Source organism: Rhinatrema bivittatum, chromosome 2 (genome assembly GCF_901001135.1).
Source record: "Rhinatrema bivittatum chromosome 2, aRhiBiv1.1, whole genome shotgun sequence".
Lineage (NCBI taxonomy): Eukaryota > Metazoa > Chordata > Amphibia > Gymnophiona > Rhinatrematidae > Rhinatrema > Rhinatrema bivittatum.
The window spans coordinates 179,619,591-179,640,746 of record NC_042616.1 but is presented as its reverse complement, the minus strand read 5'-3'; the positions used below and the strand labels follow the sequence as shown (position 1 = coordinate 179,640,746).

The 21,156-nt window shown below is 43.4% G+C and overlaps 1 protein-coding gene and 1 long non-coding RNA gene across 3 annotated transcripts in view; one reads left to right on the top strand and one right to left on the bottom strand.

Annotated features, from left to right (window-relative positions):
• Positions 1-18,294, bottom strand: part of SDHAF3 (succinate dehydrogenase complex assembly factor 3) — a 167,414-nt gene extending 149,120 nt beyond the window's left edge. The window contains exons 1-2 of one of the 2 annotated variants that reach the window (XM_029588933.1): positions 18,115-18,294; positions 17,657-17,839 (exon numbers count right to left, since the gene is read on the bottom strand). In XM_029588933.1, the coding sequence (XP_029444793.1) occupies positions 17,657-17,839; positions 18,115-18,165 (234 nt within the window). In that variant the 5' untranslated portion in view covers positions 18,166-18,294. Of the gene's footprint in view, positions 1-17,656; positions 17,840-17,932; positions 18,065-18,114 lie in introns of those variants that run through there. The other variant, XM_029588932.1, reaches the window with a different exon arrangement.
• Positions 18,230-18,954, top strand: LOC115084283. The gene is made up of 2 exons (XR_003854514.1): positions 18,230-18,388; positions 18,598-18,954. It is a non-coding gene; the product is annotated as an uncharacterized LOC115084283 (long non-coding RNA).
• The last annotated feature ends 2,202 nt before the right edge of the window (positions 18,955-21,156 follow it).

The following is a 21,156-nucleotide window of genomic DNA, read 5'->3' as shown; positions in this document are numbered from 1 at the left end:
AAAAAGCCACTCTGCATACAGTGCGAACCTGGAGAAATGGAAAGAGAAATATAGCACCTAACAGACTCTCAGGATTTGCAATAATGCACACAAACTAACCCGCACAAAGTTACACCTGTATTATGGAACACACTCAAACAGTAACAACCCTATCTATGAAATACAACTATTAAACCAGGCCCTAAACACTAATACATTTCCTATTGGGAAAACCGAATAAGCCAAGCTGCTTTAGAGCCCCACACAGAAATAATTGTAAAACTATACTAATAGTTACAAAACAGCTATGACCAGAATAACATCCAACAATTAAAAACTCATAAAAATTATTAAAAATTGTCCAAAGATCAATAAAATATTTCAAAACATCAGACACATCACATAATACCCAATAATTAAAATGGCAGTCACACAATAAACTTAAAAAGCTGCCTTTACTTATCCTCTCCAACAACTCTCCTTGCAGGCCAATTGCATTTAACCAGAAGCAGCAGTGACTACTGAAGCTCTGTCCTCATGGTCCTCTTCCTTAGGGCCCACAACCAGTCACAACCAGTCTCTGTGTCACAGCCACCAGTTACCTCCCTGACCAGTCTCTCTTCCTCCCACACGCAGCCACCAGTCACCTCCCTGACCAGTCTCTCTTCCTCCCACACGCAGCCACCAGTCACCTCCCTGACCGGTCTATCACATAGAAACACATCACCTCCGACCAGTCTCTCTCTCAATCACACACAAATGTTCTTGTTCCCATTCTCCCACACACACATACACAGCTGCCACTCGTGCACCCATTCTCACACACACACAGCTGCCACTCGTGCACCCATTCACACACACACACAGCTGCCACTCGTGCACCCATTCACACACACACACAGCTGCCACTCGTGCACCCATTCTCCCACACACACAAAGCTTCCACTCGTGCACCCATTCTCCCACACACACAGCTGCCACTCGTGCACCCATTCACACACACACAGCTGCCACTCGTGCACCCATTCTCCCACACACACACACACACAAAGCTGCCACTCGTGCACCCATTCTCCCACACACACAAAGCTTCCACTCGTGCACCCATTCTCCCACACACACAAAGCTTCCACTCGTGCACCCATTCTCCCACACACACACACAAAGCTGCCACTCGTGCACCCATTCTCCCACACACACAAAGCTTCCACTCGTGCACCCATTCTCCCACACACACAAAGCTTCCACTCGTGCACCAATTCTCCCACACACACAAAGCTTCCACTCGTGCACCCACTCACACACAAACACACAAAGCTGCCACTCATGCACCCAGGCACCCATTCTCACAGACACACACACACAAAGCTTCCACTCATGTACACATTCTCCCACACACACAAAGCTGCCACTCATGCACCCATTCTCCCACACACACACACACAAAGCTGCCACTCGTGCACCCATTCTCCCACACACACACACACACACACAAAGCTGCCACTCGTGCACCCATTCTCCCACACACACACACACACACAAAGCTGCCACTCATGCACCCATTCTCCCACACACACACACACACAAAGCTGCCACTCATGCACCCATTCTCCCACACACACACACACAAAGCTGCCACTCGTGCACCCATTCTCCCACACACACACACACAAAGCTGCCACTCGTGCACCCATTCTCCCACACACACACACACACACACACACAAAGCTGCCACTCATGCACCCATTCTCCCACACACACACACACACAAAGCTGCCACTCATGCACCCATTCTCCCACACACACACACACAAAGCTGCCACTCATGCACCCATTCTCCCACACACACAAAGCTGCCACTCATGCACCCAGGCACCCATTCTCACACACACAAAGCTGCCACTCATGCACCCATTCTCCCACACACACACACACAAAGCTGCCACTCATGCACCCAGGCACCCATTCTCACACACACACACACACAAAGCTGCCACTCATATACCAGGCACCCATTCTATCACACACATACACAAAGCTGCCACTCACACATACACACACAAACAAGTTTCCTCTCTCATGTGGAGCCTCTTCTCTTTGTTTATCCCAATAAGCCTGGCTTCCACTCTTCAGCTGTTGCCGGCCTGGCCTCTGGCACCAGCACACAGGGTCTCTCTGCTCTTCAGCCGCCACCAGCCTAGCCTCCGGTGGCAGCACACAGCGTTACTCCACTACATCAGCCCACCGGGGGATGACAGATCACCTATTAGGCCAATCCACCCCTGGGGAGAAGCACAACAGGGGCAGGGGGACACCAGGAGCCGAGACACATCTGCCAGTGCTTGGCGACACACCGGTTGAGAATCCCTAGAGAATGCAAGACCAGTGACAGCACTACCCAGCTTAAGATATTTTGGATAGAGACTTTTGGATTTTCCCCTTTTTGTTCATGTGGAGCTTTTTGCCCACCCCTCTGTCTCCTTCAGCAGGTTGTGCAGAGAGCTGTGAGTTGAACTGGAACATTTGGTCTCTCTCTCTGAGAGGTCTTTGAGGTTATACCATCCAGCTTTGGGAGACTCCCAATCGGATCTCCACCCCAGAGGGATCGGGACACAGGCTGTGGGCGTCAGACTGAACTTTGGGCTCAAGTAGGACCTTTTCATAGTGTGGGGTTTCCCCATAGGATTCCCCCTCTACTGGGCTGTTGCACAGATGCATAGGCAGTGGCAGGTTCCCTCCTAGGAGCTGGAGAGATGGACACCAGCAGCCCAGCGGAGACCCCGTGTAAATAGTTCAGCTGTAAGTTTCAGTTGTTGAATGTCTGTGCAACAGTGATTGACCTTTTGGAAATGATCAGTAAATATGATTTGAACACCCAGTCTGAGTCCAGCCTGTCTGTGTTTGAGGAGAACACCACACCAGAAGGAGAGACCCACCATAGAAGAGACTCTCCATCACCTGGGCCACAGAGGTTTCCTCTCCCCCCCCCCCCCCCCCAGAAAGAGCGCACTCCCTGGGAAGGATGGCAAGAGCAGCCCCGACTTATAAATACTTTTATGGCCCGAAGGGAACCAACAAAACCCCAGCAAAGGGTTACATATTTATGTAGTGCTGCAACCTCATCACTAACTTCAGGTATCAGATTAAGCAGTGATGTTGCTGCTTAATTCAGTGGTGTCCAAACTGTTTCTCACGCTGCTCATCCCAAGCCTATCTAGTTTTCAGGATATCCCTCATGCATATGCGTGAGATCAATTTGCAAACACTGGAGACCCGGCTTATGCAAATTGATCCCATGCATATCCATGAGGCATATTCTGAAATCCACACTGGTTGGTGTGGAGAGACGTGAGGAATTGTTTGATCTCCACTGGCTTAGCTAATCAAACTGCAAAGGCATTAAAAACTAAATCATTTACCCATAAAAAAATACAATTATTGCCACACTAAAAATGACAAAACTATGGCCAAAGGACAAACATCTCCCACTGGTGTTACAACTTCAGTGAACATATATTGACTTCATTTTTCCTAAATTTTAAATATTTAAACTACTGGTAGGCAGGAGCAAGCAGTCAACAGCAGGACTGCATGCGAGGCATTTTTCAGATGCAAGTCTGTGCTGCCATCTTGTGGAAACTTCTGGAACTGCACACACATCTGAGAATTCAGCTGCTTTTTCAGCTGCCACTGGTTGGCTGCAAGCAACACCCCAGAGAGCCCCTCAGGAAAGATTTATGCAGTACCTGTCGGCAAATATTGCGGGATTTCAAAGCTACTAGCAGCAAATTAGAACAAAAAGCTTTTCTTAACTGAGGAACTGGGAAAAAAAAGTGTCAATTCCTTCTGAAACACATAGAAGGAATTTAAATCCATAACAAAACCATACAATATAATACAGAAAAGTAAAAATCTGTAGCACTTCTATAAAGACATTCTTTCTAAAGACCGTACACAGGATCAAACACACCCCCCAGATATACCAAACCACAGTACATGGCTGTTGTGTCCCGGAAGTGGATCCTTAGGCCGACCGGCGAAGAGAGACGGTCGGGAGGCAGAACACACACAGCCGAAGATGGATCTTCACCTGGAAACCCGTGACGCCCCCAGAGGAGCTGTCGACGCCCGGGTCGCTAGGGCTTAGGTGGCTTCGCCCTGGAAGTCCAAGGTCCCCCCAGGAGGAGCCCATAGGGACCCGGACCGCTGGGACTTAGGTGAGAATACGAGCCGAGGTCAAGGCAGGCAGCAGAAGTCAGAAAAACAGGAACAGGAACGCTGAAACTGGCAGGCAGGATCAGGAACAGCAACTAACACTCAGGAGCGACCACGTTGCAAGGCAAAGCAGGAAGGAGCACTGCAGACTTAAATCCCCCGCCGGCGCTGACGTCAGGAAGAGGGCGGTTCAGCACTTCCGGGTGCTGGACCTGTAAAAGGACGGCCCTTGCACGCGCGCGTTCCTTGCAGGGGGAGGAGTCGTGATCGGGCCTTGGCAGCGTCGGCGGCGTCTCCCTCGTGGAGACGCCGCTGCCATGCGGCCAGGCCGGCCCCGGATCCCGCGGCTCGCGGCAGTGCGGAGGGGACCCCGGTGGAGGTAAGGACCCGGTCGCTAAGGCGGCGACCGGGGCTGCAACACATGGCTACAGAAAAAGACCAATTAGTCTATCCACACTGCAAGGATATGTCCCAGCTACAGATGTTTGATCACTTGTAGACGGCTACTCCTTATCCAGCCAGTTTTGTTTTCTTCCTCATTGGCTCCCTACCATCAGGGGTAGATGAACATTAAAATCTCATACTTAATCCAACTCCCCATTTCATGCCTCTATGTTATGTAATAATTTAGGGCCAATTGGGAAAAAGGTTTTAGTAAACCAGGGCCTTAAGAAAAAGGTAGTAAGGCTGCTGTCCAAACATCCAGCTTCCTGGGCCTTTGTGGATTTCCTGAACAGTACCTGAATGACATCAATCTGGTTGGTTTCTGGGCCGTTGTAGCCTGCTGGTACCAACCAGTTACTCCATCTGTCCACCATAACAGGGGAACACCACAGACTCCAGCCAATCCCTGACTTCTTAAGCAATTTGTGTGACAAAATATCCCTGATCATCTAAATGTACTTCAAGGTGAGGGAAATTGTTTTTATTTCTTTTAAAGGCATAATCTAGCCATCAGTACAGTAATAAACCAATCTTGCTGTTGGTTTATTTAGCATCAAACTTTTCACTTTCACCTTTTGAATTTATACTATCTGGACAGCAAAGTGCTTTTGGAGTCATTTTCAGTTTGCGCTATGAATCACCAACCTCTTTGGATTATTGGGTAAAAATGTCACAGCAATATGACGAGTTCATGAAGGTTTTTACTCTGTTTAGGCTCCATCAAGGAAGCCTTATGCACGAAGAGAAGACCAGAGAGGAGGGAAGTAGGTAGCAGGTGCTGACTTGGGTTCTGCCAGAGAATGGAGTATGAAAGACACAGGCAGCAGAGGCCATCTCAAGTCAATTTCAAAGATGGCTGGGAAGAGAGACCTAAAGAATACCTGCAGTAGTGGCATGGGGGGGGAGGACAGGCAATAAAGGTGCAGTGGCTAGAGATGAGGCAAAGAGGGGCATAGGAACGCCCATGGTGGCAGCTGCAGGAATGGGAGATGAAATGTGCAGAGGAAAGCCTCTGCATCGATTATCCCTCTGGCTGTTTTGTGTGTAGTGGGTAAGCTGAGAAAAGGAGTGGCAGCTAGAAATGGGGAGGGAAGGCCTAAAAGGAGCAGTGGCTGGAGTTAACTGCTAGTACTGGTAATGTCTTCTAATGCTCACTGCAATCCTGACTAGAAAGGAAAACAGCAAGCTAATATCGCATAGAGGTGTATCTTGGGATACATCCTTGCACCAGCAGAAAGAAGCTGGCTGCACGCATGCTGATGCCAAGCTATAAGATCAAGTAACTTTAAAAAAAAAAAAAAAAAAGAGTGCAACTGAAAAGTATGTGCAACTTCATAAGAAATAATGTTTGGTGTTGTGATGAATAAAAGATTTGTGGTTTTATTGTTTATGAAAATGTATTTACATGCTCTTGACAATATGCCAGGGTCCTCTGTCTTATGCATGGTGCTGTGTATGAAGAGTGGCCTGTGCTACTGCAGCCTGTTGTCAAAAACCAAGCATAGCAGAGCACAGACAGACAGAGCTTATCTGGGGCCTGATTAATTAAGGCTTTTTTTTCCCTATTCCATGTCCATGAGAGAAAAAGCCTAGTTAATCAAGCCCTTAGTTTTTGACAGAATTAAAGCAGGCGAAAGACAGATACAAAATATGGTAGCATGGGAGATGCTGGAGTCAAAATGCACAGAGGGAAGTGGGAGAGCCAAGAGGTTTTTATTTATTGACAACTGCTATGTTAGGCCCTCATCCTGCTACTTAACATTTCTATAGCGCTACACGACATACGCAACGCGGAAACTGCATAACTGAAGGCATGAGGATTTGACCTGTATTTTCACCACTGGTTCCTCCACCCTATGTGGCTTCACAGAGCCAGTGCAAAGTAGCTGAGCTGGGATAGATTTTAAAAGCCCCGTGCGCACATCAATCAGGGGATGCATGCCCAAGTCGGGCTTATGCACGCCAACCGATTTTTTTTTTAAAAGCGCTCGCATCTGGACGGCATCTCCTGCTGCGTGCACTTCTCACTCGATTTTAAAAAAAGGGGCATGGTCTGGGTGGGGCCTAGGTGTTCCAGGGCATGGCCAAGAGATGTGCACTTAAATACTTACGCGCCCAAGTCCAGTGCTGTAAAACTTTACTTCTGCTACGGAGGAGGTGTAACTTCAAAAATAAAATACAATAGCTCTTTCTAACAGGTTTAAAGGGTCTGGAGTAACTGGAGGGCATGCAGGCTATTAAACCAGGGGATTTGGAGGAGCTAACCTCTTAAATGGGTGAACTGGTAAAACTGGCACTGGCATGGACGCACACCCATTATAAGATACCCTGATTTAGGCAGCAGAATCGGGATTTACGTGCCTAGGTGCATGCCTATTTAAAATTGGGCGCAGATGTGCGCACGTCCGGTGTGTTTTATAACCTGCACGTCAATGTGCGCCTGCACACCCGTTTGAAAGTTACCGTCTGAAGCAGCTGGTTCGAAACACGCTTGGGGGCGAGTCAGTACCGCTCCCCGTTCCTGGAGAGCTTCCAGCTATGACAGCACTTTGAATCAAGGCCTCATTAGAATGTATTTTATTTTACATATAGAGCTAGATACACAGACGCACGCATTCAGCTTTCATTTGATACATTCCATTTTCAGTAATACTGGAGAAAATATTTGCCAACTCTAGAATTTTACTACCTTCCTTCAACAGTAAAACATTTTTTACTTTAGAATTCATCCTAATGCGATGTGTTACTCAAGATTTTTCCTTCTTTATGTTGTTAGATTCGTAGAAAAATTGCTAACTTTTAATATTAGACTTCTCACATGCAATGTTGATTTTAACAACCTTATTGACAAGAATCATATCAATCACATTACATTATCATTATCCTTGATTACTTTACTTCTTTTTTACTAATATCGCTTTATATTTTTGATGTATATAGTTTGGATTTTCATTTATTTGCATTGCTAATGTAGATTTCCATTAGATTTAGTCATTTATCCTATGTGGTACCTCTTATGCCAGCTGCCTCTGCTCGGTGTCAGAGGGAACGTGTGATGGTCGGTCTGGTTTGATCTATTATATATTGCACCTAATGCTTAGACGAGGCTTTCAAGCATCGCAAAGGGCGGAAGAGGCTCATGCTAACTACCAAACCCAAAACCACAAAAGCTGAAGAAGCTGGAAAACTGCTGAATGCACAGACACCAGTGAAAGGGCAACAGACTGCAGGCTCTGTAAGACATTTGTCTTTTCTTTTGTGTTTACCAAAACACAGTAACACTGGTAATGATGCAAAAAAGATATAGTTGCGATGGAGAAGGTACAGAGAAGGGCAACCACAATGATAAAGGGGATAGAACAGCTCCCCTATGAGGAAAGGCTGAAGAGGTTAGGGCTGTTCAGCTTGGAGAAGAGACGGCTGAGGGGGGATATGATAGAGGTCTTTAAGATCATGAGAGGTCTTGAACGAGTAGATGTGACTCAGTTATTTACACTTTCGAATAATAGAAGGACTAGGGGGCATTCCATGAAGTTAGCAAGTAGCACATTTAAGACTAATCGGAGAAAATTATTTTTCACTCAACGCACAATAAAGCTCTGGAATTTGTTGCTAGAGGATGTGGTTAGTGCAGTTAGTGTAGCTGGGTTCAAAAAAAGATTTGGATAAGTTCTTGGAGGAGAAGTCCATTAATGACTATTAATCAAGTTTACTTAGGGAATAGCCACTGCTATTAATTGCATCAGTAGCATGGGATCTTCTTAGTGTTTGGGCAATTGCCCAAACACTAAGAAGATCCAACAGAGGCCAAACCAGGCCACAAGAACACTTGTGGCCTGGTTTGGCCTCTGTTGGAAACAGGATGCTGGGCTTGATGGACCCTTGGTCTGACCCAGCATGGCAATTTCTTATGTTCTTAAGTATAGCACTTGGAACAAGAAGGCCAAGTTACAGAAAAGATGTTCTGCATATGCCCCTCATCTATACGGCACCCATGACTGACGGGCAAAGAACTGCAAATGATAATAATAATGATCCCAGACCAAGAAAGGATAGAGAACACATCCTGCAAGAAATTCCCAATATAGTCGGATCAAAAAGACAACTGCCATCATTTTCTTCACTTGGCATGGCCTATCAGATGCAAGGTAGCATTCTAAGAATTATCTGCAGGGATAATCAACAAACCTGTCTGTTTTACTGTTTAAGAACATAAGCTGCTGGCATACTGGGTCAGACCCAGGGTGCATCAAGCCCAGCATCCTGTTTCCAATAGTGGCCAATTCAGGCTATACAAGCACCTGGCAAGTACCCAGACACTAAGTAGCTCCCATGCTACTGATGCCAGTAACTGCAGTGGCTATTCCCTAAGTCAGCTTGATTAATAGCAGTTAATGGACTTCTCCTACAAGAACTTATCCAAAACTTTTTAAACCCAGCTATACTAACTGCACTAACCACATCCTCTGGTAACAAATTCCAGAGCTTAATTGTGCAACGAGAGAAAAAGAATTTTCTCTGATTTGTTTTAAATGTTCTACTTGCTAACTTCATGGAATGCCCCCTAGTCCTTCTATTATCTGAAAGAGTAAATAACTGAGTTATATTTACCCGTTCTAGACCTCTCATGATTTTAAAGACCTCTATCATATCCCCCCTCAGCCGTCTCTTCTACAAGCTGAACAGTCCTAACCTCTTTAGTCTTTCCTCATAGGGAGCTGTTCCATCCCCTTTATCATTTTGGTCGCCCTTTTCTGTACTTTCTCCAATGCAACTATATCTTTTTTGAGATGCAGCAACCAAAACTGTACACAGAATTCAAGGTGCGGTACCATGGAGCAATACAGAGGCATTATGATATTTTCTGTTTTATTCACCATTCCCTTTCTAATAATTCCCAACATTCTGTTTGCTTTTTTGACTGCCGCAGCACACTGAACCGACGATTTCAATGTGTTATCCACTATGACACCTAGATCTCTTTCTTGGGTGCTAGCTCCTAATATGGATCCTAACATCGTGTAACTACAGCTAGCTCATAAGAGAGAACGATGAAATATCATTCTCTTTTACCAAAGAGCTTCCTGCTATTCTGTGAAATAAAGTGTTTACTTGGTCATTATTCTGAAATTTAAAGGAAAAAAAGTTCTTTAAATCACTCTGTGGATAGGGAAATACCTAAAGTACCTGAATGTGATCCGCTTTGAAGTGCCGAAAAGCAGAATATAAAAATCAGATTAATATTTTATTTATTAACTCTGGGGAAAAAAAAAACCCCTCTCCATCCCTACCCAGCTGCCCCTAACTTTGCATTATCTGGCTGTATTAGCGATACCACCTTCCTTGTACGTCTCTCTAGGCAAACTGAGTAAAGTGATACAGGTTTATTCTGTTTCATGTGACCCATCGGGACATAATTTTCAAAGCCAATTATGTGCAGAAAACCTAGTTTGGTAGGCATCCATGGCTATACAAAAATAGCCTGGGAGCCGTTTCACATGCACTTCTCTGCGAACTTCAGCGAGGCGTCTGGGAGGTGGAATTAGAACTTGTGTGCATACTTTTTGATTTAAAGAGGAGGTGTAACTTTACCCAAGGTTATTTCTGCACACACTAGGCCAATAACCAGAAGATTTTCACAGAGAGTTCACCTGCATAAATTCACTTTCAAAATGCTCAGTAAAGTCTGCGTGTACAATACACATGCAGACTCTACCACTACCGTATGCAGGAAATCATTTAAAAAGTAACCCATACTTACAATAAAACAAAGCCCTGAATGCTATTTTGGTTTTTCACTTTTTACATCTTCAAGGCCATAGTAATCTCAGAATAATAGAATACACATTATTTTTAATTACGCAAAAAGACCTAACTATAAAACAAAGTGAGTATTTTTGCTCTGTCTATTGAAGTAGATATTAGTAAGGCCTAGTTATTCCTTATGAAAAGGGTGCAGACTAAAACTGTGTATGAAAATGTCTCATTTCAGGCTTAGGTTAAGGGCGATTATGCATGCAGCACTGACTTTCTATAGACTCGCTATACAATGTTCAGGCCAGCTTGATTTTCTGCATATTGCATGCACACCACCTCCTGTGAGACTGAAAGAGAAACATTCAATTTCTCTCTTGCGTACAGTATTTTAGGGTTCACAGAACATCAAGGCACCTTTTTCCACGGAGCGCGAGCGGGAAAATAATCATGTATCACCTTGCAAAACAACAGAATCTGTTCTCTCAGTAGCACAAGGTCAAACAGGACGAAAATGGAATTGAAAACAGGCTTCTATGTAGCACACAACTAAAGGCTTGCAATTCACAACTTCGACCATCCTATGACCCCCCCTCCCCCCCTCCTTAGAAGGCCGGAGGGCCTGAACTGAATGGTCTATAGGCAAAAACCTAAATAAAATCATCTAAACCTGGTACAGCTACGCAATGTGCTGCCTTTAGCTTACAAAAACGGTTTCACAGTTCTCTGATCCAACCATCGTGAGAAGAATCTCTACAAGCCACCTGCCAACTTCTACATCTGCAAAAAAATTTTGTGAGCAGACCAAAGTTTCAGTGATCTTGCTACTATTCAGAAAATGCATACATACAAGTAGAGCCCATCATGTTCGCCCCAAATCCCAATAACAGGTGGAAAATGCACACAGCATAAACCGCTAGAGGTGCTGGCATCAAAAAAACACTCCAACTTATCCTTTTTCATTCATCCAGTTAGCATAAAATGTACCGAGTAATCAATTTATTTAAAAGAATGTAGCATGTTGCTGTTAGTTGGAACATGCTCTGAGTATCTCATTTATTGATCAAATGTTCAATGGGTTTAAAGTCTTATTCACCAACAATTCTGAACAAGCACAAAAGAGCAAATGACAGAAACCTAGCTCAGCAGGTAATATACACAGTTTCACTGCACACAAATACACAGTGTTCACTTCTGTAAGTTCATATTCAGCTAAGAGTTAAGCGACAATTCTTGAACACAGCACATCCACGAGGCACAATTCAGCCAGTTTTCGTTTCTTAGCCACCAGAACAGTGGTGACGGCAGGACAAAAAGAAAGCAAGACCCGGGCTGCAGCTGTCACCAGCTACACCGTATCCCGCACGCAGCCGCTCTTCCCAACCTCCTCCCCTCCCGTTTTATTTTTAGTTGATCACAGGAAGGATATTGACTTCAGCTAAAATGTGAAGGAGCAGGCTGGAGACTGAGGCAGCGTTGGCTCTGCTCTTTCTGCGTGGAAGCCAGGTTAGGGGCAGGGCTGCTGCAGGACCCAAAAGTGGAGTGGATATTAACTCAAGGTCCAGCCGCTTCCTTACCATTCAGTTGAAACCAATGCCCTCTCAGCAATCGGGACAAGAGAAGTGGCCCCCAACTTAAAAAAAAAAAAAAAAAAAGTTCCACAGAGTGGGATGTGGAAGGCACCAACTGCTGGCTGGCTGGAACGCGAGAGAGAAAGAGAGGGATTTTTCCTTGTTTTAATGACCAACTAGAGAGTACCTTGCTGGAAGGGATAGGAATTTTTTTTTTTTGTAAGACAATGTTTATTAATATTGGCTAACTACCTTCTTAAAAAGGCACAAACCGGCTGCAGGGCTGAGCCCTGTACACCAGTACTGCAGCCAGTCTACCCAATTTAAGGAAAGTAGCTAGCCAGTCCCTGACATACAAAGTTGAGACACTGAGCTACATGGATGGTAGTATTTAACGAGCAGGAGACATTTTCTCTCTCACCAGAATTTAAATCTTCTTAGGACAATTCTAGCTTTTAACATAGATAGCAAACAGCTGAATCAGCCAATCTGATTAGTCCATTCAAGTTTCGCAGAGTTCATGGACATAAAAGCTTTAATCGGCTTCTTGCCTTTTATAATAAAAAGGGATTTCAAAGACTTGTTTACATGTACCAGACTAAAAATGAGCAATTAAAAACCTGCGAGATGTTAGGACTTTCATTAAAGCAGCAGCCGTCTCAGCTCACATGGGGAATCTTTGCACAGCAGCTGCTGCCCGAAGTTAGAACTCACCAAGTGGTTCCCAAGTGTCCCTGTCAAGGGTGCAGGGACATCCCTTCTTCTGGGAAGTTTGAGAAATTCAGCCCCATCCCTGGCTCAAAGCTTTCAAATGCCGGAATTCACTCTCAGTTCTAAACTAATTTGCGACAGACTAGCAACTTCCTTCAAATCAAGTCCTCACGGACTGACCAAAGTATTTTTGGCCTCCATAAAACCAAATAGCAGCAAGTTTCAGGGGACCTTTTTTTTTTTTTTAACGCACCAAATACCATCTGTTGCAAAGACAGATATGGAGGTTAAAAATAATTAAATTCTTAGCCAAATCTAAGCAAAACATTTTTGCTTGGATAGGGGTGCTGCCAACACAGAGAGTATGCTAAACCCCTAAACGCCTCCTACAGGCCTGCCTCACACAAACACACATGTACCTTTTACTTGCCTTCCAGAGTCCTCAGATTCAAGCAGATTTAACTGTGGCTCTGACACCTGCTGCTACCATGCAGCCCGAGGTTTTGAAGTTAGAATACTACAGTAGACTTGGAAGGCCTCCTTTTACTACTGGGTCTACATTTAGGCCTGGTGGAGTATGTCTTAGGATTTCAGTGATTTTATATTTGTTGACTATGTTGTAACTTTGCTTCGGTTGATTGTTGTGTGATTTAATGTAATATTGTAGATCGTGCTGAGCAATGTAAATTGGGAGGGCAATTAAATGTATTTAAAATATTTCTCACCCACCTATCTATAAGCCTACGTGAGGAACAAGTAAAAATGCACATAATTTAAAACTTAAATTAACCAAGACAAACATCGAAACTGCTACCAACTATTTCGCTGTGAATGTGTCTTCTGGTTAAGTCAAATCATTGCCTAACTATCGAAAGCCTGTTTAAAGAAGCCCTCTACATTTTCCCTAAATGTTTTATACATACGTCAGATCGTAAATGAGTTCCAAATAGTTGGATCTGCCATCACAAACATTCACTCTGTTATGAAAAAGCAGCAACACATTCAGTACCTACAACTTCACGCAATGTTTTTCCAACATTTTTTATTCTTCTGTCCCAATTTCGATAATTGCATTCTCTTACTGTATCCACCCCTCACCACTTTCCGTCTGAAATGGATCATGCATAATGCACATGCTGTCCCTATTTATTAAGCCTGCCTTCACACTTTTACCATCCCTGAAAGCAGAGGAATTTAGTGATTTTTTTTCCCTAACACAATTTTCAAACTTCATGACTGCTTGGGTAAACTACTAGGAATTAATTCTAGCAAGCCCATGGCTTTTCACTGGTCTAAAGTTCATGTAAATACTAGCAAGAGTTAACCATAATCCCATTCCATGCCTTCTTGAATTCAGATACCTCTACTGGGAAACTGTTCCATGCATCAACTACAATCTCTGTAAAGAACTATTTCCTAAAATTACCTCTTTCATCCTCATCCCATGACCCCTTGTTCTAGAGCCTCCTTTCCATCTAAAGAGACTGACCTTCTGTGCATGGGAACCTTTGAGATATTTCAATGTCTTTACCATATCTCCACTATCTCGCCTTTCCTCTACCTCACCTTTCCTCTACAGAGTACATGTTTAGATCTTTCAGTTTATCCCCATGTGCTTTAGAATGAAGACCGCTCATCACGTTAGTAGCCGCCTGCTAGACCAACTCCAACTAGTTTATATCTTTTTTAAGCTGCAGTCTCCAGAATTGTACTCATTAATCCAAAAGAGGCGTCACCAGAGATTTATACAGGGGAAATACCACCTCCCTTTTTCTTCTGAGCATTCCTCTCCCCATGCAGCCAAGCATCTTTCTGTCTTTTGCCATTGCTTTATTCATCTATTTGGCCACCTTAAGATCATCAGATGCAATCACCCTCAGATCCCACTCTTCTTTTGCCTCCAATACTAAACCTCTCCCTTGGGTTTTTGCAAACCAAATGCATTACTCTTTATTATTTAGCATTAAATCTTAGCTGCCAGATCTTAGACTATTCCTCAAGCATCGCTAGATCTCTCCTCATGTTTTCCACTCCTTCCTGGCTGTCTACTGTGTTGCAAATTTTGATATCATCGGGCAAAAAGATAAACCCTTCCCGGCAATCCTTCTGCTATGTCACGCATGAAAATGTCGAAAAGAACTGGTTTCAGGAATGATCCCTAAGGCACACCACTAGTAATGCCCCCCTCCTCAAAGTAAACTCTGTTTACTACTACCCTTTGTTGCTTCCCATTCAGCCAGTTTCTAACCCAGTCAGTTACTATAGGTTCCATACCAAGGGCACTCAATTTATTTATACGTCTCCTGTGCAGAACCATGTCAAAGGCCTTACTGAAATCAAAGAACACTACGTCTAGAGCTCTCCTTTGATCCAACTCTCTAGTCACAAAATCAAAGAAATTGATCAGATTCTTCTGACTAGATTTATCTCTAGTAAAACCATGCTGCCTCAGATATGTAATCCACTGGATTCCAGAAACTGCACTATCCTCTGTTGTAGCAGTGATTCCATTAATTTGCTCACCACAAAAATCAGACTAATCAGCCTATAGTTCTCAGCCTCCTCCAGTCCTCTGGAATTACCCCATTACTTTAAAGAAGCATTGACAAGTTCAGCCAGTGGAGCTTCCAGGATTTCTCTAAGTTCCCTCAGTACTCTCGGATGAATCCCATCCAGACTCATCACCTACTCTAATTTATATTTAGTTAGCTCCACACTGTTCTGAAAACCAATTTGAGTTTTCCCTCACTTCTAATCTTATTTAGGTTTGCTTTATGTGGTCCTGCTCCAAGCCCTTCCACAGTGAACACAGAACAGAAATATTTGTTAAGCAATTTTGCTTTTTCCTCATCAGCCTCTACATATTCCACCCATCTACCTCAGAGTTTCACAATGGCACTTTTGCACATCCTTTTATCACTAGCATATCTTTAAAAACAAACAAAAAAAAAGTCATCTCTCAGTTTTAAAACATTTGCTTATTTATATTTCCATTTGAATTTTTGCATTCTTGACTTCTTTCCTAGCTTCTCTTAGCCTTTCTAAATATAGCTGCCTGCCTTCCACTTTCTGTGATCTCTTGTATTTTATGAATGATAACCTTTTCTCCCTAACTTTGCAGTTACTACTTTAGAAAACCATAGCAGCCTTTATCCTAACAAAAAGGTTAGTCACCCTTATAATATATCCTTTTAGTTTGGCCTACTCGCTTCTACTTCCCCTAGATTTTCCCAACTAGCTATCGACTCCTTGAAGTACTCCTCCATTTTAACAAAATTGGTTTTCCTGAAATTTAGGACCCTTGATCTCTTGTGCTCTAATACTGAACCACGCCATCCGGTGATCACTGGATCCCAGATGATCATCAACTACAACATCAGAGATACTGTCCTTATTGTTAAGCAGTATCTCCCCCTCCCATTTAGGCTCTGTTATCAGTCAACTGAACAGTTCTCCCTGCAGAGAATCCAGGGTCTCCCTGCTTCTAGAAAACATGGCAGCCAGGATGTCCCAATCAACATCCAGCAGATTTAAATCCCCTAATAGCAGCACTTTTGTGAATATCCTCCATTAAATCTCTATCATGGTAGTAATGGGTAAAAGGGAAGAGGGGATAAACAGGAAACTGTCATTTTTCCCTGAAACCCTCAGTTACACCTGTATCAAGAAATATAACTGGCAGCAAGAAGATACCTTATTGTACAGATATTTTCATGGGTTGCCAGATTGCAGTTGGGAGGAGGGGAACCCTCTTCTCTCTTTCAAAACAGTATCTGTACACTGAACAATCCTACTACAACTTATATTTTTAAGCTGGACAAAATGCATAGTAAGTACACTTTTCAACAAACAAGAAAAAAATTAGGTGCAAAGAATAAAATGCAAAAAAGTTGTCACTATCTCAAAAAAAAAGGGAGAATGATAGAGTAGTCAAGTGCTATGGTTAAATTCACTGTCTCCTGTCTGTAATGGGCTTCAAATAGTATCAGTGTTTAGTACATAACATTCAAATCATTTACAAAACTCAAACTCACTGTTGAATATAAAACTTTTTTATTTTTGTTTTTTAGTGTACTATAAAATCTCAAAAATTCAAAACCTCCAAGAGAATTGTAGGCATGTTTTTAGAAAGAAATTTAAATGTGAGCTATCTGGTAAAATATGTAATGTCTCCGGGAGAGAATTCCAGAGCTTTGGACCTGCTATGGAAAACATATGATCTCTTATTTGGGTCAGATATGTGCTCCGTTTTGTGGGAATAGTCAATAGTCCTTTATTTTGAGATCTTAGTGTTTGCCAAGGATTGTATGGTTGTAGTGTCACGCCTGACAAGCCAGTATTATTGGAATGAATGATGTTGAATATTATAGTTAATGTTTTATTGTAGATTCTGATTGCAGTTAAGGTAAAGTTATCCATGAGCACATTCTTGGGCAATTTTACCCTCTAGTCACCCACATCTAAAGATACCTCAAAAGCTTATGTAGCTAACTCCAAATATCATTGCCAGTTGGATAAATTATTCAGCTTCCGCAACTCCACCCTGGAACAACCCTGAAATGACTCCCAATTATCTGGATAAAATGTATCCAGATAAGTGGTGTCAAAATTGAAACCTTGCCAGGCATTTATCTGGGCAATTCAAAAGTTATTCAGATAAATGCATTGAATAAATAGCTCACATAGCTCATAAAACACCAATTATAGCGTAGGGAATGTATAATAACATCATATTCAACCAGACTGATGGCAGGGATTGGAAGGATCTCTGTTGTATAAGTTTTCCAAAACTCCTCCTAAGAGAGGCTTACTACTGTTATGCAAAACCCCTTTAGATGTGGAATGGGGATTGAAAATTCAGTAAAGATATTTTTGAAACAATCACAACGTATGTGGTTCCTCTAGGAACTTTGCCACTTAGGAGCCCTTCGTTAATAACCCTGGCATGAAAAACCTCTGCAGGCTCGAGGAGGTGAACTTGCCTCCCACTCCTCCAGGAATCGCTGGGCCTCTGCAGGGCTAACAGCCTTATGCCTCCGGAACTCGTCCTTCACATATTGATCCCCCAAAGTCTTTAGGTGCAGGGGCAGAATCTCGTGCAGCCGCAGAAGCTTCTTATACAGGCACCTCACCCTGGACACCTGGGAACTACCCGACATCACCGCCTAATAAAGATTGGGGGAAGAAAAAAAAAAAGAATAAATACCAAAACATGAAGGGGAAGGTCAGCGGTGTGCACCTGCCCCAGGCACGCATACCAGCAATTGGGACCCATAGCAAGAGCTAGCTGAAGGCAGGCAGACAGGCAGACTAATCTCTGCTGCCCCCCTCCTCCTCCTCATGCAATGCTCAAAAGGATGGAGGGAAAGAGATCGCGGGCTAATGCTCAGTACACATCTTAATTCGTGAGTTATGCGAGCTCGGCCAGACCCGTGCTTACCCTTCGCTCCGTTATTCTTTCCAGCAAGTAACCAAAGCAGGGGAAAGACATTTCAGGGGACAGCGCGCGGTTGCCACTCGGCGGTTTATTATTGAGACACCAAGGACGCGAGCGAGCGTGCGCTCTCTCTTTCTCGCCTCCCCCCCCCAAAAAAGGAAGAGGAGGCGGCCGCGTGCTTGGTGGTTGGGTCCGGGACTCTGCCGTGCAGAGAGTTCAGGAGCGAGGTCTGAAACGCGCACTCCGCGGCGGGCCCGCCTCTCTCGGGGTTTTAGCGGTGAGCGGGGCAGGGAGTGCTGTCCTTGCTTAGATTACAGCTGTGGTGTATGGGAGACTTTCAGTTTTGTTCGTGTTGAAAGTTCCGAGCGCGAAAAGTATTATAACGAAATATGAATCATTCTAAATTTAAAGGTCTTTTTTTTAAGCCTTGTAATTACTTGCTTCTTTTTTGGAGATGAATCCTTGTTTATGTTGTTTTTGTTGCAGGCGGATCGTCATCTAGATAAAGTGAGGGAGACAGCAGCAGTGCTAAGATCACAGCACATTTATTTATTTACTGCATAGGAAGCAATTTTTCACAATGACTAGAGGTGCTAACTCAACACAAATTACCCTTTCCTGGGCAAAGTGAAGGACTTCATTCAATATTGGTGCTCAAACACCCACAAAGCTGACGCGTATAATTTACTGTATGCTTGATGACCAAACCTTGCCATTGCTATTCTATCCATGTCACTCCTTGAGTCCTTGCTCAGTTGTCCATGACTGGCAATATGCTGAATACTCTGCTTTTGACTGCACCCAAAGCATGTATTGTGTTATTAAAAAATGAATTTATTTGAAGGAACTCAAAAAGTAGTTATGTTGGAAAAGCAAGGGGTACTGTATAGAACAATAAGGAACCTCAGGTTTGTACATGTAACCCTTAGTTGGGTGTAGTTGGTTCCCCTAGGGCCAAAAAAGTATTTATTTGTCGGGGCTGATCTTGCCATCCTCCCCCCACCCTCTTTCCTGCACTTCCCAGGGAGTGGGCTCTTTCTGTTGGGGAAAGAGGAAATCCTCTGTGGCCTAGGTGATGAAGTGTTCCTCCTGTGCTGTGGTATTCTCCTCAAGGAGAGACAGGCTGGTCTCAGACTTTGTGTTCAAAACAAATCATATTTACTGATTAATTCCAAAAGGTCAATCACTGTTCCACAAACATTTAGCAAATGAAACTGTACAGGTGCACTATTTACATGGGGTCTCGCCTGGGATGCTGGTGTCCATCTCTCCAGCTCCTGGGAGGGAGTCTGTGCAGCAACCCAGTAGAATCCTAGTGGGGGGGCCCCACCATGAAAAGATCCTACCTGAGTCCATAGTTCAATCTGAAGCCCACAGTCTGTGGTCCTTATCCCTTTGGGGTGGAGATCCAATTGGGAGTCTCCCAAGGCTGGATGGTACAACTCTGAAGGACCTCTCATAGAGAGAGGCCAGATATTCCAGTTCAGCTCACAGCTCTCTGTCTCCTTTGCCAGGTTGTGCAGAGGGGTGGGAAAAAAAATCCTCCCCATGAACAAAAAATGGGTAAAATCCAAAAAGTCTCATGCTGGGTAGTTCTGTCACTGGTCTTGCTTCCTCTAGGGAGTAGTAGAGGGGGTTGCTCACAGGTCTCCAGTGCCTGCTGTCAGGATTAGAGGGGGTTGCTCCTTTCCCAAGGCACAGGGTGTTCCCCAGAATTAAAAAAAACGTATTGAAAGCTACAAAAACCTTCACTATGTACCAAAGGGGAGGCAGACCTCCCTCAGACAGGGAGTGTACTGAGAAGGGATCTCCTCTAAACATAAGAAAAGTGCCAAGCTGGGTAGTGGGCCCAGCTCAGCAGGGAGAAATGAAAAATCACACCTTACTCCACAACCTCTAATTCAATATGTCCACACTATACTTCCCTAACTCCACTTTATCCCCCTGGGATAGCCAGTCACAGTCAGCTAAATGTAGGGACTGAAAAGGAATGGAAAATCCCATGATGTTACTAGTATAGATGGTAATGGACCTAGGGCCATCTAGTGGCAAATCAAAGGGTTGATCACCTACAAATTTCCAAAGTTATTTATTTTAAAACATTTATTAACTTCTAACCTGTGACCTTTTTTTTTATCAGCAGTTTCTCATGGGGCACTTTGTCAAATGTCTTCTGAAAATCCAAATACATTACATCCACCAGCTCACCATTATCACATGTTTATTAACCCTCTTCAAAATAATGTAGCAGATTAGTGAGGCAAGATTTCCCTTGTGTAAATTCATGCTGGCTGTATCCCATTAAACCATGTCTTTGTATATGATTTTTTTATTTTGTTCTTTACAATAGTTTCCACAATTTTTGCCACTAGCAGTTTGACCTTGAAGAGTTATTTGCATTAACCAAATTAAACTGCCATGTATTCATGGTTGCATAATATTTCACCTGTCTTATTTATATACTTTTAAAGTAAATCAGCAATAGGATTATAGAAATAAAATTTACTGTGAAACAAAAGGCCAAAAACTATTATGCATATATATGTACATAGTTTAGTCCTTATTCAGTAGCTACTGTACTCGTCTTGTCTCTTGTATTCATTAAATGGAACATCTCTTGTCACTGTCCAGTATTAGTTGCAAGCATTTATAGACTCCATTTGATCTAATACTGTTTTTCCATTGCTGCAATGCCCTTGTGAATTCACTCGCCATGCTCGCTGTTCCTCAGTTTGTTGGAAAAAAAATCTCAATGGGCATGCAAAGATATATCTTTAGTGATCTGTTTCAGCCAAGGCTTTTGTATGCCTTGAAGAGGTTTTCCACCAAGTTGTTGTAGTTGTCTGCCGTATTGTTTCCAAGACAATTTGTTACCACTAACTGGAAGACTTTCCACGCCGCTTTTCCTTACCATGCAAACCCAACCATAGATTTATTCATATATTTAGTCAAAGATGTATGTTAGTCATTTCTGGTTTCATATGAGATCCTTTCTAGTCTTAACTCACTTATCCTCCACCCAGTTGTATATCTTAAAAACTAAAC